The sequence below is a fragment of the Gouania willdenowi genome, chromosome 5, assembly GCF_900634775.1.
Source record: "Gouania willdenowi chromosome 5, fGouWil2.1, whole genome shotgun sequence".
Classification (NCBI taxonomy): domain Eukaryota; kingdom Metazoa; phylum Chordata; class Actinopteri; order Blenniiformes; family Gobiesocidae; genus Gouania; species Gouania willdenowi.
In genome coordinates this window covers 21,037,429-21,060,956 of record NC_041048.1, presented here as the reverse complement: position 1 = coordinate 21,060,956, position 23,528 = coordinate 21,037,429, and the positions used below count along the sequence as shown (strand labels likewise).

Sequence of the window (23,528 nt, the reverse complement as noted above, 5' to 3'; positions counted from 1 at the left end):
TGAAAAACTAATTTCAGAAACTCAAAACAAATGTGAAGGTTGGGCTTAAAAAAAGATTTTAATAATAATAAAAAAATTATAATAATTTTAAATAAATAATTAAAGAAAAAGAAAATAAATAATTTTTATTATTATTATTACTTTTTATTTATTTATTTATTTGTGTTTTTTTTTTCTCTCTTCCTTGTTGTCCATGTAATATAAAATTGTAAATAAAAAGTATAAAAAAAAAGAAAAAAAAAGAGAAGATTTTAAGGAACGCTTAAGTTCACGTTTATTGTCTTTATTAATATTGCACTCTCCTCGAACAAAAAACACAAAGTGCTTTAAAGTAAGATCGAGACGAGTCCACTCCTACTGAACCAAGCCTTTTTTCTTGATGACATGTTCCATCGTAGCTATTTCAGACGTGTCCAGACTGATGTCGTACTTGGCCAGGATCTTCATGATGGGCCTGACCTTAAGCCACCACTGAATCTTAGGAAGACGGTGCCTGAAGGGGATATATTTCATCAGTAAAATAATTCATATTAATTCAACACAAGATTTTCATCATGGGCATTGATACAGCATTGATATTGACTGTTTTGAAATGACTATTTTAATCGTTGCAATGAAATGATAAAAAGCCTGTAAACTATGATTTAAGAAATGGTTTAGTAGCCAAACAGTATTAAATCTTATTAAATGGGATGCATCAGGACACTCTTGAACAAGATTCTGAAACTTCTCCATTGAAGAGAAGACCTCTCCCCAGACCTGGAGTTGGCAATCCACCCTTTTCCAACTGTACCCCATGGCCTCTGACTCAGAGGTGCAGATTTTTATTCCAGCCGCTTCACACTTCACTTAAACCTAACCCACAAAGGACAGCTCTTACAGAGTCTAATTCTGACCTGGAAAAGCTTCAACTTACAAGTGGCTATGCTTAGAAGATGCCCGTTCCTTTGGTACAGCGATTGAATGGGTCTTAATAAGGGCCATTCACCCTATCCTTGTAGTAGACCCCCTACGGATACTTCAGGGGACACGATTGAAGATACATAAGATAAGACTGAGCGGGAGATCGCTTCCGGAACAGGATCGCTAAGCCAGGCGAAGCTCTCTGTTTACCTGCATTCCAATCATTGCCTCTGATCAAAAACACAACATTGCATATACAAATGACTAAAATCAGGTTTCTCCATATGGTGGCATGACTTATCCTTGGAGATTGGGTGAGGAGCTCAGAGTAGACCCACTGCTCCTTCTTGTTGAAAGGAGCCCGCTGAGGTGGTTTGTATCTGCTAAGTACTGTATGGCTTCTGACTGCCTGCCTGTGGAGGTGTGCAAGGCATGTCCAGGTGGGAAGAGACCCCAGCACTGACCTGGGACATTCTAGAGGAAATGTATTGCTGAGCTGGTCTGGGAAGACCCTGGGACCCCACCAATAGAGCTGGTGGAGAGGACCATCTGGGCTTCTCAAATGAGGATTTTTCCCCCGCAACCCAAATCCAAATAAGTGGACAGCAACAGAACAGAACACATCACTATACAAACAGGTATTTTACTTATAATTTAAAGTGGAATTGGGTATACTATTAATCAATTCCAAGTAAAAATAAAGACTTCACTTATTTTCTTGACCCTAAATAAAAATGAATAAAACAAATAAGATGGTTTTGGCTCCTATCAGGAACACCTTTAGGTACTCTAATATGAAGTTTCACACTGCTGAGAAAAATCTGTAATATTTAGGTGTATTTGAGATGTGACAGTTCAATAAGCAAGGAAAATACTTACTCAAAGTCAGTGACTTCTTTGAGTTCTGTCAGTGGCTGAAAGACCAATGCTCTCTTCTTCATGCCCAACACACAGGCTGAGTCTGGAGAGTTGGCAAAGATGCGCCCTACAGGGTTTAAAAGAAGGACTGAAATCAGCAAATGAGAAGCAAATGAAAAAATAAAGTCAAGGTTGCATTCACCATGTCTGTAGCACTCCTTCAGCTTGTCAGTCAACCAAAGGACAGACTTCATTCCCATTTTAGTACCAAAGTTCCTGTCAAAAGGGCTGGGGGTTCCACCCTACAAATTCAAATTGGATTATTCATCATTCATATCTATGATTCTCATGTCGTCAAACATCAAGTTCCTCCTTAAAGATAAGAAAGCGTGTACTAATACACACACCTGTTGCATATGTCCAAGTACATTCTTCCGGCAATCAAATACACCTTTGCCTTCCTCTGAGTACAGATTGAAGATGAAGTCAGTTGTATAGTTTGTGTTGCATTTTTCATTCCTGAAAAAAAAAATGCAATAACTGATAAGACACAAACTGAGAAACTTGATTATCAACAAAAGATTTGTGCCGGCTCTTTAAGACCTCAGGATGAGGCCTCTTTTCACTGTGGTCTTCATCTTCTCCACCAGATGTTCCACATTCACCTAAGAAAAAGCAAACGGACCACAGGAGTGTGTGTGGAATCAAATAACTCCAGCGTGATTTCAGATGACACACTGACCTCAAGGTCATGAATGCTGAAGGGGTCTTCGTAAATGTAAGCTGCATCAGCTCCCGATGCCATCCCAGCCATGGTCGCCAGGTAGCCACAGTATCCCCCCATTGTCTCCACAATGAACACCCTCCTCTTAGTTCCAGCGGCAGATTGCTTGATCCGATCGCATGTCTTAAGAAACCCCAACAAAAAAACAAAAGAAACTTCAGCGTTTCAAACAAATGCAGTGAAAAAAATTTTTGCCTGAGAGAGTTTCACCATGGTTATGGTGTTGAGGGCAGTGTCAGCGCCAATGCTGAAGTCAGATCCTGGAATATTGTTGGACACTGTAGCAGGAATGACTACGAGTGGGATGCAGAGTTCCTCGTACTTCTCTCTGGCTTGCACCATCTGCAGACCTCCTGTAAAAGCCTGGTAGGGGGATTAAGGTAATGATTAGCTATCACTAGCACCAACATCAGTGCTAAACGTGATTATAACAATAATCCAGAAGCTTGAACTCTATTGGCTCACCTCAAAGCCTCCAATAATGATGAGACAATGAATGTTGAACTTTGAGATGTTCAGACTGATCTCCTCCATACACTCCTGGGGAAGGGATCTTGCATACAGGGGAAAAAAAACATTGAGTATATTAACCTGTCAGTGAGGCCAACTTAAACAATATACTGTAAACAGTTCTTCAGAATTCACAGTTTGAAAAGCTACGACGAGGATTATTAATGCCATGGTAATGGTGTCCATCCCCAGTTCTCAATGGGACGAGACAGAGACGATGCACTGAATTGAATCAGTGACATGAATGTTATACATATTATGTATAAAACATTTTCTACCTTGTGAGACAGTAAACAACGAGTCTAAATAACACCTGAGGAGTGAAAAGACTAAAAGTGAACAACATTCACCTTTTTGTACCCAGAATAGACCCACCCTTCCCAGTCCATCCTGCAACTCCAGACCATCCAATAGGCTCAATCTGGACAGGAACACAAAATGTGGTTTAACTAAACACTGTGCCATGTCGTAAAAAACTTTTAACCCTATCTAGTAGGTGTGTGTTTAACGGATTACCATTCCTTTGGCCAAACCATCATAGCCGTCATGCACGGCCAGCATTTGGTGACCTTGAAGGAGACCAATCCTGACAGCCGAACGCACAGCTGCGTTCATTCCTGCACATGGAGCTCCAACATTTAAAATGGCAATGTTAATGTTACTCTAAAAAAGACAGAGAAACATAAAATAGACAAGTTGGTCAATGGAACTTTTGAGCCTAAGAATAAAGCAGTTTGGATGGTGAAAATGCAGTTCCTGACCTTTGTGTCTGGGGGGTGCACATGAGCCAGCATTTTGTAGGTGTTCCAGTTGTTCTCGAAGCTCCTGCAGCAAAGAGGAAATACATATACAGACAGTTAAGATTTGACAAAATACACAACAAATGTTCATGTTTAATTAAAGTAGTGCAAGCCCCACTTTCCCCTGAGCTTCACAGCATCATCAAACCGTCCTTCACTCATGGCTGTTGTTACATCTTTAGTCTGATGTAAAAAAAGAAGAAAAGGAAGAAATATTCAATGCAGCATTCAAATTATTACAGTATGGGGCTTTTATTGAGTTGTGTGTTAGCTCACCACTTGCACACACTCCATTAGAGGTAGCCTTACAGCCATGTTTCCAGATAAACTGACCACGCATGCTGGAGTTTCTGGTGTGGCCTCGAGTAAAGCCATAACAGCCTCCACACCCATTCTGCTCGCCTGCAACAGGAGACCAAGAGCAATAATGTAAGGTTTGACAATTATTGGGGCCTGGTAAATTGCTTTAGAGTCTTTAATGAAATGGTTACCAGGATTCTATCAAAGGCAGAGGGCGTCCCTCCTCTCTGCACATGGCCTAGGATGGTGGTGCGGGTGTCAAAGCCAAGCCTTTTTGACACGAGCTGTGCAGACAAATGTATTATAGATGTTTACATCAGATATGTGAAAAGGCCAAATACCTAAAACTGCAAGAAATAATACACTACAACACACAAATTCTCGCATTTAGGGGCTCACTTGAAACACTCCCATATCAAATACAAAAACGTTTCACATACAAACACACTGCTTATGAACTAAGACATAGTAATGCGTTTATACAAAAAAGGGTTAAATCTAACATTGGAAAATACAGCACTGTCAACAGAGCTATCACCAGCTGGAATAACCTTGATGCAGAGACAAAACAAGCTGCAATCTTGACTAGATATAAAGAAGAAACTCGGAACAAATTCTTACATGAAAACGAGATCAACACATCAATGAGATGGAACTTATCAACTGGTCAATGAACACAATCGACTCAATCTTCAAGAACAGAAGATCACAACAAGACGAACCAGCGTGTCCAAAAGAGACATTCCCAAGTGGTAAAGAAGATGAACTTTTCTTTTGAACAACGATGGAGAGGAGGAGGAATGAAAAAAGACAACACGGACTACAGAGAATATATTCTACATAAAAAAGGACAAAAAAAAAAAAAGAAATTGTGTTCAGAACAACCAAAGACTGTCTGACCAGAGAGACAAGCTTTGATGTAAATTTTCTGTGTTCAAAACAGGGGACGGGACTTGGATAAGCAAACTGCTTCTCTCATCTCCTTTTTCGGCATGGACAAAACAAAAAAAACAAAAAATAAAATAAAATGGAATAACATAACTTCTGTGAATGCAACCATGTCGGAAATAAACTGAATAAATAAAAAAAAAATATGTCATTGCTCTTGTACTGTACATTTTGCAGACTTTTGTTACTTACCTCTTTGACTGTGTCACAGGAGATAGGTTTACCTCTCCGGTCTATTGCTCCCTCTGCAACAATGATGATATTCAATCGGGAGCCACGACCTCTTTGCTAGAAATAACAAATAAAAATAATCTGCTGTTTCAATGTGTACATGAAGTCAGAGGACGCCTGACTGATGACAAGTTTAATAATAAAGAGTGAAACACTCACGTCTGTCAGACGTCTGCACAGATGCTCCTCCCATTCGTCCTCTGGAGGCATCTCTGGGATGAACACCCAGTCAGCACCACATGCTAGAGCTGTGACCAGAGCCAGGTAGCTGCACAATAAGTGTGGAAGAGTAGATACTGTATGTTCACTTAAACAACATTTAGGCTGGAACCACATATCACATATATACAGTGTTTGGAATAACGGCGTTTAATGTAACGGCGTTAGGTAACGGCGTTTGTTTTTCAGTAGTAACGTTCCCAACACTCCATATATATTTATTTATTAATTAAGAAGTAGAAATTCAACAAAGTCGTGCAATTTATTATGACTCACAAACCTATAACTGTATTCTCTCTAGAGCTTATAGGGCCCCAAAGTGCAAATTGTCATAGGGGGTGAATAAACATTAAAAACAGCTGACAACATTGGAAACAAGAATATAAATAAACCAGCAGTCACGAGCCTTCATGCATTGCCACAAATTACACATTGGCCAACATAAAACTACCCTGTAGTGGTGACAGTGAAACAATCTTATCAAAAAAGCGCAAATATGATGAAAGCAACATTGCTCTGCGCTATAGCCAAAGGTGATATCAAGACTTTGATGCCCTTTTACTTGTGTAAAAGTGGATTTTCAGCTTTTATAAACATGTAAACAAAATATAGAAAAAAGACTTTGTGTGGAGATTGATTAAAAACTTGGACTCTCAAATTCAGCCGAACGTTGCAGAGTTATGTGCATCTTCTCAACCTCATCCTTCTCATTAAAGTTGAAGTAAGTCATTGTTTCAGGCTGATGGATATGTTGTAATGTTGATACAGTATATGTTCAATCAACAAATGCTTGGTAGATTTATTTTCCCCCCAAAAAAGATTGTTTCTCACTGAAAATGCTAGTAGGCTAAAAAATTAAATAAATCGAGTGATAATTCTGAATAAGATGTTTTCTTGTGTACGTATGGATTCTTATTGTCATATTTATATATCATTATATATTGTTCTTCAACACGATTGGTAAAATTCAGATGCAAATTTCACTGTAGGGCTACATTGTTTATGATGTTACATTATTATGTTTTTAAGTGTGAAGGAGTGGGGGTACATATCTGCAAGAGCAATGGGTCTAAATTATGGGACCCAAAAATCACCATCCAAGGAAAAGGTTAAAACTGTCACATTTTTTGGTTCTTCAATTCATACCATGAAGAAACTAAAATAACAGTTTAAACTAAAACTAGAATGTTTGATAGTTAGTAAAGTTAGAGGGAAATATTTACTTCTACTCTTAAAGAATATTAATTAAAAAATGTAAAAACAAATGAATCTCTAATAACACGCAAAAAAAACTATTATTGTTAGAAAAATATTAATCTCAAAGACACTAAATGACTTTTAAAACACCCAAAAAGTGCACAAAACATGTAAATATATATATAAAAAACTTCATAAATACATAAAATTACTTTAAGAATGTCAATCAAAAAACAAATAAATCACATTAGGAACATATTAAACAATTTAAATCCACAATCATGCATTTTAAAGTGTGCAATGTCAATTTTTACAGTATATGCTGCATGAGAAATCCCCTTCAAAATAAAAACACTCAACCTTTTTTGCTTGTTCGAGACCCACAACAAAAGCTACAATCCACCTGTCACCCTGACCCCACATGTTGAGAACCTCTGCTCTAGAGGCCAAACTAAGCCAAACTCACCCGCAGTGCCTGCCCATAACCTCTAGGATGAAGGTTCTCTGGTGACTGGAAAATTAATTTTAATTAGTCAACAGGCAAAAACATATATTTATTCATTATTTTAAAGATAGGCACTTCTACCAGACCTCTGTGCCGTGGTGGCGATAGCGTCCACAATCTCGATAATGCGATGCAGGGCGGAATCAGTGCCAATGGTCATGTCAGTTCCACAAAAGTCATTGTCGATGGAGCCTACCATGCCAACGATGTTCAGGTGGGAGGAAGACTTGGCCTCATTTGCTGTAATCTTACCTGCAAAGAAAACATGCATCACTCAGTGTGGCGTGAAAGAATAATGCCTTAATTCTGTAAAGCGCTTTGAGTGTCTATGATAAAGCGCTAAATAGAATCCAATGCATTATTATTATTTTTTGAAAGTGTCTAGTTGTACGGTTGCCTTACGGACAACCCCCGGTGCTATTGGTACGTTTACCGAAGTACAAGTATGTAGCGTTTTAGGATTAGGGTTAGGGTTAGAGTTAGGTTTAGGTTTAGGTTTAGGGTAAGGTTTAGAGTATAACCAAATATCGCAACAATTTATAGGGTTAGGGTTAGGTTTAGGGTAAGCTTTAGTCTTAGTCACGCAACCTAAACTGGCCAATGACTGACCTATCATGTGACCGGAACTGGCCAAATACTGCGCTGCGTACGGATAGAATGTCGGTATAATATTACAGCAACCGTACGGATAGCCACTGTCTTATTTTTATTAGTGTGACCTCACTATGGCTTTACATGCTTTTTGCTTCAACTATAGCCGGTGGAATAATGTCTCTCACCAGCTTTGACCAGGTCTGCCAGCAGCTCTTTCCATTCTGTTCTGAACTGGTTGGCACCTGTTAGACTTCCATCACCTCCAATCACACACAGATTGGTAATCCCCAATTTGACCAGGTTGCAAGCAGCCTTGGTGCGGCCTTCCCGAGTGCGGAAATCCTGACAGCGAGCGCTGCCGATCACAGTCCCACCCTGTTGTCAAGAAGAGTCAGTCCCATAAAAAAAGCAGAGAAGTCAACTGACTTAAAGTTTAACTTGGTTATTACAGACACATCACACATTCATTGAACAATAAGACAACATGAACAAATTGTTGCATTTGCTGAGTTACTGCTCACCAGCTGCAGCATCATCGACACACTCTCCCAGGTAGCAGGGCGGATATTGTCGCCTCCATCCACCAAACCCTGGTAACCCTGTCAGAAAACAAAAACACAGATCAGCTTTTGGAAAAAATATTTATATATTTACCTGCGGTGCTTTTACACAACCCTAAACCAGGTAGTCTGATTGAACTGTGCTCACTAGAGATTTAGGTAACACTTTACAATAAGGGTCCTCTAATTAACATTAGTTAATGCATTATGAAGCATTAATTAACAGTTTAATTTGTTATTAATCATTATAATGTATCACCTAACATTAATCAACATATCAGTTAATGCATTAATAAGCAGTTAATTCAGATCTATTGCATAGAGTTAATTAAAACACTATTACGCACTAATAGTAACTTAATGTTATTCGTTATTATGTGTGTATTATGTATGCATACTTAATGTGCATTAATTTATATATTAGTAAAACATAATGACGTCTCTAGTAATTATTTATTTTTTGTGTTTATTAAGGTGTTATGTAACATTAGCAACTTGAGAAAAACCTCAATACATGTAAAAGAGTGCCTCATAAGCATTACTTAACCATAGTTAACCATGAGTGAAGACTTTGTGGACCCTTACTGTAAAGTGTAACACATGTATACCTTAGGTAACACTTAGGCTTAAAAACAGTATTCGTTAAAATGTAGTTAAAGCAACGCAAATAAAGAATTTTACACATTATAATTCAAACAGAATAAAACATATTTTCAGAATTAACATCTTTACTCGCACAGATGAAAGATTTCAACAAACATGAACATCTCTTCACACTTGACGTGTGTAAGTTTGTTACATTCATTTGGACGAATATTATTCTTTTTACGTGTTCATTTTAATGTAGTCTTATAGTGTTTAGTACTTTTTGTTGATTTTAGGGTGGACACTGGTGTGACGGCCCTATGTGGGGTTGGCCCAGTGTATACTTTTGTTCATTTTGGTCAAGGTCTTTAGTTCCTTTTATGTTTCTGTTTCTGCCTTTCAGGTCTTTAGATTTCAAGAAACATTCTAAATTCCATAATAAATGGTTTGGTGCCCTATTTATGTTTTGACCTCCTCTCCTAACAAGCCCTGGAGTTAGGTCGAGGATGGGGTCCTAACATAATTGGGGGCTTGTCTCAGAAGTGCAGACATCATCAGTCTGAATGAGAGGTGGTACCCCCTAAACTTGTTTGTTCCTGTTAGTCTAAACAGCCAAGCTTCCGACCGACACAAGGTGCATTTCCAGAACCAAGGTTCCACCATTCTTTTCAGGAAGATTTACCATGGCCAAGAATTGTCCGCGATTAGAGAACGGTCTTCTGAAATGGCAAAGGATTTCAAGGGTTCACTGAGTCGATGTAAGAAGAAGTGCTAAGCTTTAGCGACTCTAATGTTTCAAGCCGACTGATGAGCTAAGATTACAGTTCTGTAATTAGTCTTTATTAATCTGCACAATGGAGTCTTCTGTCAGAATGGGGATTTCCAAGCTTACGTCACAGTCAAGTGCATAGGTGCAGGATTTGAAAATATCGTGGAAACTCCAATATTGATGAGTCACAAGACAAGTTCTGGGGGATAACATATTTCACTCTCTTGTAGTCTCTGGTCTCTCCTCCTTTCTCTTCCTTTCTCTATTTTGGCTCTAGACTGGCTGTCAAACCAGCTGCTTCTCAAATCTACTGACAAAAATCACTCACTCACCTATGAAAAAGAATGCATAATATATTAAACAAATATACCTCATGAACAAAAAAGACCTTGGCCCCAGTGTAAAGTCCTACTCGGACAGTAGCTCTCACAGCGGCATTCATTCCTGTAGAAGTGAAAAGCATTCATTATTTCTGCACAATGTTTCATAGGAAAAACACTGACAAAAAATCCTTAGAGGATATTCTGAACCTACTGATGTATGAAGACATAACGCTCAGCTGATTAGCTCCATTACCTCTACAGATGTTGCATCCTATCTCTTCTGATGCAATTTATGTCAAATTTTTAATATTTTACATTTTCAGACTTACTAAGTGCTTCTGCATATGCAGCTGCAAACGTAAAATTGTAAGATTGTGTTTACCAGAACACAGTAGTTCATAACAGATCAACAGTGATAGCAGCCAAGTTTTGCTACTGGACAGAGAACTGGTACAATGTTGTTGTTTTGGGGGGGTTGCTTGAAAAACATGGAGCAGATACATTTACTTCAAGCCCGGGGTGCCAAGAACGTCTCGACTTACAGTGCAAAGTAGAGGTAGAGATAGGGGGCGTTCATTTGGTCTCTCTCTCTCTCTCGACTCAACCACTTTACAAACACATTAAAGGTCATAGCCCTAAATATAGCTCTATAACAGAAATGTTGCAATGAGGTGAGAAAGTAAAAAGGAAGAAACTTGGACAAAAGGATAGTTAGAAAAAGTTGAAGTACCATAATAGATATGTACTTGTATTATAAGTTGAAGTGGTGAGTGGGTTATTGTTTACACTTGTTTGTGTAAGTCCTAAGAAGGCAGACAGACTGCAGAAAGTCTCTCAAGCTCTGCAGTGCTATGAGGGGTCAGCGACAGGCTTCCCAAAGGTTACAGCAGAGCTTATCCTTATCAAGTTAAAGGTCAGAGGACATCGGTCTTGGTTTTCTGCTATAGCAACTCTGCCACCCTTTTACATTTTTAAAAATAGATCCTAACTTAACCATTCCTTTGACACAAGAGCTAAAGAAATGAACAAATACTTACAACAAAAAGATTGAGCTGTAATACTTTATTCAGAAAGGATACGATCAATAAAGGAGGTTGTCATAACAAAAGGTCTGTTTTCAGTACTGACCTCACATTTTAAAGAAGCTATTCAAAATGATGCATAACCTGTAACTATTTAACATTTAGAGGCATAATCTAATGTCTATCTCAGGAGTAAACTTTGCATTCATTGCATGCTTTTTATTTGATATATATATTTGGTACCTCAAACTTCACATACCTGGCCAACTACTACAGCACTGGAATGGCACAAGGTGTGTGCATAGCACTCATTTCACTTACCCTGGGCATCACCGCCGGAGGTCAGCACGGCAATCGCCCGACCCACTCCCAATTTGGTGGGATCAGAGGCAGGTGATTGTGCCATGGTCCTGGTGCTGGAGTTGGCTGAGAGAAAGAGGGTTTAACTGTAGAAATCTGTTGCACACTGCAGCACTGTGTGGACTTTGGGGAGCTTCCTCTAGCTCCGTCTGCACAGAATGGAAAGGAGGTGCAGTTGCAAAAGAGCACTGCTTAACTATCCTGGCAGGCATCAAGGCACGCATAGTTGCACGTCCAGACACACACACACACTCACACACTCAGTTATGAACTGCATGAAAGAAGTATGCTGCCTAACAACGTTATAAATATCACAAGGAACGTCTGTGTAGGCCATGATTATATAATTATTTATCTTATCTTAATAAAATCGCAAATGGGGAAAATAAAACCTATAATATTCAAATAATAATAGTGATATATCATATCATTAATAATTAAATAATAATAGATATATCTCCTATTTTCTACAGTGGCAAAATGTTGACGTTTTAATTAAATATTTGCAGACCTTTGTTTCTGTTCAAAATGTTGCTGCTTTAGAAAGACACACAAAAAGATACACAAAATATAAAATAACCATTTGTGTCACAATGACAATTCTTAATTAGTGAATTTTTATTGAACAAATCCATTTTGAGGCAGGTTTGTGTGATTGGTTTGAAGCAGAGGTCCTATTTCATAACAATCATTTTGATGTCTCACTATGGGATATACGCCTCGACTTCATATTCACAGAAGCCCTTTCTCATGAAGCCAACTTGAATGACTGTTGAAATGTATTAATCCTCCGCAGGTAGTCCAGCCCCCTATAAGTAGGGTGAGTGGAGAATGCATTGGCATTCAAAAACCTCTTCTCTATCAGGAAGCTTCTCGCATCGGCAGCTCAACTATCCACAGATGGACCCTACTTTGGATTTTGTCGACGGGCGCTGCTGCTGTATCCTTTCTTGTGACCAGTAGGTCAACCAGTGCTTTTTCTGTGCCCCCACGCTCATAAAATGTGCTGTTTTGACGCCTTCCATGGCTGTCGAAGAGGAACCGACCGTTGACACCCCTGTTTCCGGCTCGGCTTTCCTTCTGCACAGCACTCCAGTCGACGACCCGGTCACGACACCGCTCTCGCCACCCCAAGCGGTCGCGAAGCACTGGTGCTGCTCCAGGTGCCTCGGGCTGGAGCATGCCCAGTAGGCCCTGGACTCCCCCAGGTCCTGTCCCCACTGCGCGACCTTCACCATGAAGAGCCTCCGCAGCTGGCTGGCACAACAGGTCAGCCTGGCAGAGGAAGGACCCCTCCCTCCTCCTCGTCGGCACCGACTCTGTTGCTGCATAAAAGATGGAGACGAGCACCTGTGAGGAGCCCAGCCTGGGTTTCCAGCCTGACATCGCCTTTGTCCCTCCGCCCACGGAAGACATTCTCAATTTGGACTGTGGGTACGACAATGACGTGACCTTGGACTTCCTCATCTCAGAGGATGAAAAAGACAACAACATTTTTGTGACCCCGGCACGGGCTGAAAAGCCCGCCACCTCTGCAGCTTCCATGAAGGGAGTGGAAGGAAGCACACCGGCTTATGCCCTCCCCACCACGGATATGCTGGAGATCTGCAGGCGCGCCGCCACCCGCCTGTCCATCCCGACTTTAGTGTTGTTTAGTCGCAGTACCTGACTTTTGCCCAAGATGGTGGCGCAACACAGCAAACGAGGGCTGCTTCTCCTCGTACCGGGACCTGGTCACTTCCGTCAACACTAGGGGTTGAACGACTTCATAATTTGAAAAGTGGACTTCATGTACATACTAGTTGAGTCGACTAGACCAAATAGATCCCCAAGAGCCGAAGCTGAGCCGAGTGGCAGCCAAGTGCCGTTGTTGTGCCAAAATCTGTGACCCAAAAAAATCTGTGACCGCAAGTAGCGACATTTACTCCCCCTTAAACAGTTATCGTCGACTCACGGTAGGTGAAGCAGCAGTGTTGCTGGATTTACTTGCTCCGACGGGATCCGGCTCAAATTAAGCTCTGACTGTGCATTCCCAACAAGCAGCTACATATCACCACTCATGGCTGCTTCTCAAAGACTCATTGCGAACGTAACCTAAAAAAACCTCTAGTATTATACATGATCACTTGATAGAGCTTACACTTAAAGTTCACTACAGGAGATATCATGATCATATTACTGACTCGCCACATACTGTAAGTCAAGGATTCAGTGTGCTGTATATTCACTCCAGTCTTTCAAAGCATCCTCTCACATCTTCTGCCTTCAAGGGGCAGAATGATGAACTCCCACGAGCCCACTAGTTGTCAACCGTTTGATAGATGGTGGTTACTGAAAGAAAGAGAAATAAAAGAATCACATATTTGTTTTGGTTTTAGATTGGAAAAATGATGTCCTATAAGACAAACCAATAGAAACATGTTCTGGTCAATACAGCAGAACAAGACTACTGGGTATTAGAAACTGCTGGCTCTAGAATACATTGCTATTAACTTGCGCCACAATTTGCGCCACTAAATGCAATAAATGTGACAATTATTTCTTAGTCCAGTGTATTACACATAAACATGTAGAGCTTTTTCAGGTGTTAAAAGGGTATGTTGTGAACTTTAAATGCAAGCTCGATCAAAAAATAATGTATAATGTACAACAATTATAATTGTAATTGCGTAATTGATATTTAATTACAATTATGGTGTAATTATAATTGTAATTGTAATTTTAAAAATATGTTGCTGTTGTAATCGTAAAAAATTGTAATTTAGTTTAGATAATTGACTTTGTAATTGCAATTGCCATGAAAATTCTATAAAAATTCTCAATTACAATTTAACGCTTGGGGAACCAATTGCCCCTAACCCTGACTAGAGGTTTAGTCGGGTTATTTTCTTGAAAAAGGCCTTGTATAGGAGCCAGGAGGAGGAAAACCGACTTGTTTGTGAGTGACGGTGGCTGCTAATTTACCACAGGAGTTGTGACAAGATCTGTGACCCGAAAAAATGGTGGCTCAGGTGGCTGATGTCTGCGTTTAATCTTAAAGGGCTTTTACTTTTTTGTGGGTGACCATGGCTCAAGTGGTAGAGGGGTCATTTTCTGATTGAGAGGTTGGGGGTTCGAGCCCAGTTTATACCTGTCTATGTGTCGAAGTGTAAGACACTGAACCATAAGTTGCTCCCAGTGGTTGACTAGCACCTTGCATGGCAGCTCTGTCCCATTGGTGTGTGAATGAGCTGATATTAGCACTTTTAGACTACTTCAGTGTGGGGATAAAGCGCTCTATAAATCAAGTTCATTTACCATTTACTACCCAGTAAACAGTGATCGGCTAATGCTCGGTAGCTGAAGTCAGTGAGTAAACGGACATCAGAGAGCGAGGCAGCCATGTGACTGTGACATTAAAATGTCATTGCATGCCAGGAGAGTTTGATGTTATGGTTGTAAAATGCACACAGTCTAATCATGCAAAAACATGGATGCACATGCACACAGAGGGTCTTATGCATGCCAACACATGTACGCACAAACAGCACGCTCATTTATCACTATGGTGGTTGTAAGGCTTTATCTTATTTTGTGTCTCCTGTTTTTGTCATGTGTTTAAGGTCGTGACTGCTTGGCTCTCTTGCAGCACCTAAACGACCTCAAAAACTCACACATCACCCTGGACAAAAGCCAGCATGTTAATAAAACACTTCTCAGGTGGCGCTTTGCTTTTGTTTTGCCCTTTGTGGACAATTTGTTGAAAACTGTGAGCCCCAGGTGGGTTGAGTGACATGTGGATTTCTCCTGTGGCCAACCCCCAATCAATAGCACCATTTCCAGGTAATCCCAACTCCTGTCTTTGCAGACCCTGTAAACACTCACAAGGCCTATAATAAACCATGAGGATCAATACAGCATCAGGTTACGACAAGACACTTCCGCCACTACGAAAGCAGTGAAAAGTAGACTAAATAAAGCCACCACCATCCCCAGGTATGTAATATGTGTTTATTATGGTGCTACAGGCTTTTTATAGGAGTACAACTGAATGTGCACAATGCAATAGCTCTGACATTTAGATCCAGAAAGTTCTAAATTTATCATATGTACTAATTAATCTGTTCAAAATCCCTCTTAGAATTATATTTTTGTGCTACGCTACATGTATATGGCCACTTCCTTATATTTCCACACAATGGGTGTGTTTGGGTGTGTTTGGGATTATTGTTGTGCTGAAAGACCCAGCCACGTTTCATCTTCAATGCCCTTGCTGATGGAAGGAGGTTTTTACTCAAAATCACAATATATGGCCCCGTTCATTCTTTCCTTTACATGGATCAGTCGTCCTGGTCCCTTTGCAGAGAAACAGCCCCAAAGCATGATGCTACCACCCCCATGCTTTACAGTAGGTATGGCGTTCTATTTTGGTTTCATCTGACCATATGACATTCACCCAATCCTCTTCTGAATCATCCAAATGCTCTCTATCAAACTTCAGAAGCAGTGGGACACGTCTGGCACTGCAGGATTTGAGTCCCTGGTGGTCTACTGTGTTGCTGATGGTAGGGATGGGAATTGATAAGATTTAGAGATTCCGATTCCATTATCGTTACTGCTTATTGATTCAATTCCTTACCGATTCTCTTAGGGTGATGGAATTAAATACTACAAATGGATTTGTTTGCTTTAACTATTTATTATATTATCTTTGTCTCTTTAATTTCCTGCAGGGATATCTGCTCTCTTTTAATCCACCAGGTATAGATTTGTTTTCACTGGATAATAGTATATACAAAAGTGCTATATAAAATTGATTAATTATTATTACAACATTTGACACATTTTAGCTACTAACATTTGAGAATATTTACAGTGCTCCTTTTGAACTTGAACAGCTTGATCCAAAACTAATTCAAAAATAAAACAAATAATTCTTCTGTAAAAAGAACATATTAAACAAAAGTACAGCTGCACTTATTATGTATTCAAACAGGAAAAGCTTTAGTTTAGCCTTTCTTTACATTTCTATAAATGGACCTTCAGACGCCGTCCCCGTTGTTACATGTGACGTCATCAGCCGTGTGTGTGTGTGTGTGTGTGTGTGTGTGTGTGTGTGTGAAGCAGTGTGAAAGAGCAAACTAAGGACAACGATCAGTACCAGTCCGTCTGCCATGTCTGATTACTTGTTATGAGGACATAAACTGGCACCGAAGTGTGTGTTTTTGCTGAAGTTTGCTGTTTTCGGAAGAAAAGTCAGTGCAAGGAGCAACTTTAGCGTGAGTGTACAGAACCCGGAAGTGACTAGCGTAGCAACACAGCACGGAGGACAGCACAGCTGCTGGTGGAGTAGGTGGATTCTCCGCAGTGGACAGCAAACTATATGGTGGAAGGAGCTTCACTTGGTGCTAGCATAAACACAACATACAGGACCTGGGGGAGTTAATTGTTACGTATTTGAGACGTAAGAGGAACCGATAAGCGGAATTGACAAGCAAGCAAACAATTCCTAGAAATTGGATTACTGGGAGCCGGTTCTCAGAACGAACTGGTTTTTGATTCCCATCCCTAGTAGCCTTTGTTACTTTGGTCCCAGATCTCTGCAGGTCATTCACTAGGTCCCCCGTGTGATTCTGGGATTTTGCTCACCGTTCTTGTGATCATTGTGACCCCATGGGGTGAGATCTTGCGTGGAGATTATCAGTGGTCTTGTATGTCTTCCATTTTCTAATAATTGCTCCCACAGTTGATTTCTTCACACCAAGCTGCTTACCTATTGCAGATTCAGTCTTCCCAGCCTGGTGCAGGTCTACAATTTTGTTTCTGGTGTCCTTTGACAGCTCTTTGGTCGTGGCCATAGTGGAGTTTGGAGTGTGACTGTTTGAGGTTGTGGACAGGTGTCTTTTATACGAGTTCAAACAGGTGCCATTAATACAGGTAACGAGTGGAGGACAGATGAGCCTCTTAAAGAAGAAGTTACAAATCTGTGAGAGCCAGAGATCTTGCTTGCTTGTCGGTGACCAAATACTTATTTTACCGAAGGATTTACCAATAAATTCATTAAAAATCCTACAATGTGATTTTCTAGATTTTTTTTCTCATTTTGTCTCTCATAGTTGAGGTATATTTATGATGAAAATTACAGGCCTCTCTCATCTTTTTAAGTGGGAGAACTTGCACAATTGGTGGCTGACTAAATACTTTTTTGCCCCACTGTAGAAGAAGATACATGGGTGTTTGTAGATCCAAGTTATGTATGATGAATGATGTCAGATGATAAATTCCATGAATACTCAGCTGAAGCTGTTTATGTGTTAAAGTACTCTTTCCTGCTGTATATTTGTCCCAGTAGCTCACCTCTGTGCTATTCTTGTCACCCGTTGTGTTTTTCCTTAGAGACATATCTGGAGTCAGGAGCAGCCTGACTTTAGACCCGGGAGCAGGCAGGATCCTGTGTTTGGACTTTAGTATAATATTTTATTTCTCTTTCCTTGAAACTCTGCAACATTTGAAGTTTAGAAATGTGAACTATGTTGTTCCAGATTTGTTCTGAGTTCACCAATGTGACAATAACAATAAATGATTGTAACTATACAGTACAGCCACAGCTAAGACACATTTGTTGCTTTAAAATGTCATCTTTTTTTTTTTTTTGCTTTTTGTACAAAGTTTTATATTGTGTTTTTGCTCTTGGTTCATGTTTGCTTACTGAATACAAAGTGAAGCAGTATAAAGTTTTGAGCTGTCCCATTACTACGGTAATTTGTTTTTTTATTTGGTGTTATTTTGGAAATAAATATATGTGTAGCTTCTGTTTTGAGGTTTGCATTTTATTTTATGTAGAAATAAAGGAAAAGCTGTGAAAAGCACAGTGTTGTGTATTCAGTACGTTATCGTGTTACTGCTGATCTAATTCTGTTTTGGCCTATACTACGAAGCCAGATAATTATATCCTGGATTAAATCACACCTTAACTCCTCCCCATCCTTTCCATTTCCTACCTCTCCTCTCTCCTCTCTGTTCCCTTCCCCCTCACCTACTGTAGGTGTAACACTACCCTCTCTTTTTATATCCTCTCTATAATAAAGTGTTTCTTACCATTACTTAGGCTAAGCTGGTGATGGTCACAAATATGCAATAAAACAAATTCATTTCATTGCAATAACAAAACATGCATTGCTGTCTTAAAAAGATTGCTGTAAAATTTTCAATGTAGTTATGATGAGTGCCACCGAGATTTTGGAAAAAAGGAACCATAAAATCACCATATTTAGACAAAAGCAAGTTTTTGGTTTTTCAAGAGAAAAAATACAAAAACCTTGCAGGCACAATGCAGCAACTATTCAGTCAAAGAACAACTGAAAAACACTTCAAATTACCCGATAGCAGTCACACGATCTTTAACAGATTGAAAACATTGAAGCTCTCAACAGGCTAAATAGTGCAGAAAATCAAATAAAGGCAATATATTGCACAACACTGCCTATATCAAATAATGTCAAGTAACAAAGGATACATTCAAAGTCAAAAGCAGGTGGCATTCAAATAAATCTACCATAAGTTAATAAATCAAAAATACCTGAGAACATGGTTTAGCAAACTCTTGTGTATTGTCAAAGAAAAAAACAACGACTTTGTGCTTACCTTTCTTATAATTAAAAAATAATTAATATAATGGGTCTGTTGCTTCACATGTAAAATAAAATAGCCCATTTGTCACTTAAACAACAACATACATATGGTCTTAAAACAGAAAGATAGCACAAGTGAACTTAAAGTGTGTTTGCTTTAAACAGGAAAAATATGTTCAACAGCATTTTCACATGGCTTATGTCTATGACTTGTTGAGAACTATTGTAAGAAGACTATTTTTGATAAAGAGGAGCATCTCTGCTTTTTCGGTCATAAGTCTATCCCTAAGCGCTCACTCTCCACACTTGTGCAGGGTGCAGACAGGTAAGCTCTTGCTACTTTAGCAAGGTCTGGAAATCGTTCCTTATTAGTTTCCCAGAATGCCAATGGTGATGCACTCCGAGGGATGGGTGGCTCTGAGAGGTGGATAATCATCTGTGATGGTGCTGCTGCTGCTGCTGCTGCACTGTCAATGTGAGCCTGCTGCAGGATTTCTTCTGCCAGGATTTCACCAAACAGGGGACGTTCGATGTGAGAGTACATTGTCTCGTGGAGCTCTGGCAGGGCTACGTCTGTGAAGAGACCTCTCTCTATGAGAGAGTAGTTAATGGAATCTGGTGTTTTTCACCACTGAGAAAGGCTGTTCATCTAGTTCGATGAATTCAATTATTTTCCTGGTTATTTGCTTAGTCTTCTGACTGTCACGCTCATATGGACGAGTGTTGCCAAGCGTGGGCTGTATAAACGGCAGTCTGACTGTTGCATCTTCTTTTCTTTTTCTGCCATGAGCCTCGAAAACTCACCATAGTCCGTCAAGTGTTTGTTCTTCAAATGTCGGATCAAGTTTGTTGCGTTGAAGCCTTTTAACGTGCTTCCCCCCTCAAGGTATTTTTCGTTGCATGTGTTGCAGGATGCAAACTTTACATCACTCTCACAGATGCGCAGTGTGAAGGAAAGGGGGAGGGGGACACTACTCTGCACACAGAGCCTCTGCTGGCTGCAAAGTATGAGCTACAGGTGATGGGTTTTTGTGATCGGGAATGAAAGGCATTGATTGGCAAATGCGATCACATACCGTTCCACGGAGATCAGCCGATAATGATTGGTGCTCGATTGATTGGAGCACCATTACTTATTTTACTTATTTTACTTTATAAGTCCATCAGAAAAATACCTCTATATTTCCTATAGGATGTCATCGGTAAATGAAAGGATTGCCTTGATGTCTAAATATACACTCTCCTGTCAGCGTCACATCAGATCCACACAGTGACGTGTTCACAATGATCCTCCTTTTATTGGACAGGTCATTTTCTAAGAGATCTGATTGTAGGGAAAATAGGAAACAAGTGGTATTTATTGGGCTAAAGTTAGTTTATTTGGGTGAAAAGTAGCCCAAAAAATTCAAGAAAGGTCGAGAATTGGATAAAAGTGTAAAAATGAACTTGCAAAAATTGACAAATAATAGGAAAAAGGGGTATTTATTGGCAAAAGGAAGCTTAAGTCTGAAAAAAGTGTCAAAACATTTTGAAAAGGAGCAAAAACGGGACAAAGGAAAAAGGTTTTCTGGTGGAATAATAATTAAAATTAAGACATAAAAAGCCACATGTTGAGGATCACTGACTTAATAAAGGCTTCTACATGGTGTCGCTGACAATGTAGTGGGCTGGTCTGGACCATAGACTGTATAAAGAATGGACTGGACAAACTCCCTGGTGGAGTGAAGCTTTAATTTTAGAGCTTCCCCTGCTGACTGGCTGCAGTATGGGTCATAAACCCCGCCTCCTCAGTGATAACAGATGGAATGTGGGTCAAACTGGAAAGTTAAAATACTTGTCACATAATTTTTTTCCAAACCTAAACTCTGCTGTGATCATTAGTTATTATCACCCTACATTGTGTTCAAGTGCTCATTTTTCTGTGAAGTATATTTTAAATAAGTTATTTGAGGTTGAAAAACTTGATTCTACATCATATGTGACAATGATTGACAGCCGCGGATCTTGCGTAGCTCTCTTTAGGATCTATTCTGTGCGCCTCCATCCCAGTTACGCAGTCTGGGTGGAGCGGCCATGAAATGTGGGCGTTTCTATTCAGATCTGGCCTTGAGTGTATTCTCCCGTCTGCTTTCATTCTTTTTTCCTCTTACGCGCTTCTAACCCTGGAATAAGTGCAGAGCCCCAATAAGGTGAAACATTATATTGCACTAGAAGTTTGGACTCAGTTACATTTTAAGCTACACACACTCATAATATTGCAGAAGAGACTCCCAAAAATAATCTATCCAAACTGTCACACTGTTACACTGTCACAGGGTTCAATATGTTCACATTTAACAGTTCTAGACAGGACAAAATGCTTTACAGTTCATTTTATTTTATCCGTGCCGTCCACTCCTTTTTCTGCTGAGACGGGTAGGTGCTGCGTCATGGAGATGATCAGCTGTGATCATCCGAGTTGCGCCTTGGCTGCTGCTGCTCGATAAATGACCAACTGTGACCAACGTGGACTTCTGTCCACGTTGGTCACAGTGATGTCCAACTATTTTCATACCATGTCTGTCATATGCGGAAGTTGGTGAAATGCGCATGAAATGATGGATACCAGAAACTGTTCCCACACATATTTAAATGAAGCTCATCTTCATTTCAGACTCTCTCACATCAGCTCATGAGGCTTTAAACTAGTTGTATTTAAAACTGTGTATTATGTAGGAAGCCAATGGTTCTGTTTCATTGCAAACATCTGTGTCTCCACTGTATTAAAGCAGGACGCTCTGCGGGATTATTTCCTCAAACCTCCAGCGCATCAAACTTGGTCACGCTTTAGAACAGGCATCACTTTGATGACAGATGATGCGGATCATTTCTGAATGCAGGAATAGAATAACTTTATAAAATCAGCTTAAAGCTAGGCGATTTCCTCCAGATACACTTTTTAAGTTTTTGTTTGAAATTGTCTTTATGTCCTGACAAAAATGAAGATCTTATGTAAAAGAAACAAAGAAAATCCATCAACTGTAGCAGCTGTAAATCTGTAATAACTTTGACCAATGGAAAAAAACGTCTCCCTGTCTCCCTGCTCGTTCTCGATCCCTCGCATGCACAAGCTCACACTGAAAGCGCGTCACCGCTGACAGAGTTTTTGGTCACGTTTTTTTAACATATATGATGGTAAAGTTTATTGTTTACTTACTGCTGAATGAGACAAGAGACAAATACGTTTCTACACAAGATAAGCGATAAGCTCATCTCTACTTCTCCAGCAGCGTTGCGCGTGCACGTGAGTGAGACGGAGCACAGGGGGGAGGGGCGAGGGGGGGTAAAGGTGGAGCCATCAGGGAGGCTACATTCAAAATCATGCTAGCTTTTGAAAATGGCCTACCCTACCTTTAAGAATTTTGTATTTCGACAAGTGCTATGAAAATCCTTTTGGTGTAATTGGTGCTATATAAATAAAGTTGAACTGAATTGAATCACTGCTCGGCTTCACTCTGCCTTCTCTGCAGGACCTGTACACCTCTAGGACACTGAGGCCTGCAGGTAAGATCACAGCTAATCACAACCTCCACCCTGTAGGCCTACTTCTTTTCCTCTGAGCCTTTACAAAACTCTTCTCCATGTCACTGTCTTCCTGTCAATGTAAATATAATTATTTATACAGCCCTGTGCATGCAGACATGGCAATAATTTATCAATCATTATTCTTTCTTTCAGTCTGAAGTCTGCCAAAAGGTGGCAGCAACATCTGATCTTTCCTTTCCGTGCTTTAGTCTGGAGAAGAAAAAAAATGCAGTGATAAATCATTTTTGAAAACTGTGGAAAGTTTTCTTGGGTTTTATTGCTGTTTGATGTGCTCAATGAATGTCTTAATAGGCTGATATTTCATAGAACGAATAACAGTGATATATTATGTGGGTTGATTTGCGCTCCATTTTTTTTTCCCTCTTGCCCTTTTTACTGCAGAAAACTGCTGAGCTAGACAGCAACAGTTATTCATCACTTTGTTCTGGGCTGTTTGTTATTTACTTGAATTATTAGTATTTATTTAGCCGAGCACTAATCTGAAGTTGGCTGACACAGCAATCAGTGTGTGTAGGTCAGGATCCTGATCAGGCTTTCTTTTTTCTTTTTTTCAACATTTCCTCATTATTTGCTATTTTTCCATTCCCCAAAGAGGTTTTATGAATTCATCAGGCTTGGTCACTGGGCTCGACCTTCTTCTCAGGCCTCCCATACCATTTAACATGTCTTTACCCCTCCTCCCTCTCTCTGTCGATTGCTCTCCCATAAATGAATCAGTTCTCTTTCTCTGTGGGATTTCCTGCATCTTGTGTTTTGTGAATTCCCAGCTCACAGTTTTGCTCCCGACCTCTTTTTCAGGGTTTGTTTTATAAACAAAAAAATATACTTTTTTTGAAATGAGGGTTTGAATTTAAACTTTTTCAAT

The 23,528-nt window shown here is 39.8% G+C and overlaps 1 protein-coding gene across 1 annotated transcript; it reads right to left on the bottom strand.

Moving 5' to 3' along the window:
• Positions 1-257: 257 nt before the first annotated feature.
• Positions 258-11,651, bottom strand: pfkmb (phosphofructokinase, muscle b). Its single transcript, XM_028446537.1, has 22 exons — positions 11,430-11,651; positions 10,134-10,207; positions 8,371-8,448; positions 8,035-8,224; positions 7,342-7,507; positions 7,217-7,261; positions 5,494-5,602; positions 5,296-5,391; positions 4,347-4,439; positions 4,132-4,257; positions 3,974-4,038; positions 3,817-3,880; positions 3,572-3,718; positions 3,406-3,476; positions 3,011-3,098; positions 2,756-2,908; positions 2,504-2,668; positions 2,365-2,426; positions 2,169-2,280; positions 1,964-2,063; positions 1,783-1,888; positions 258-493 (listed from the first exon to the last, which is right to left on the bottom strand). Exons 1-22 carry the CDS (start codon positions 11,512-11,514, stop codon positions 355-357), a joined length of 2,334 nt encoding a protein of 777 aa, XP_028302338.1. The 5' UTR covers positions 11,515-11,651; the 3' UTR covers positions 258-354.
• Between the last annotated feature and the right edge of the window lie 11,877 nt (positions 11,652-23,528).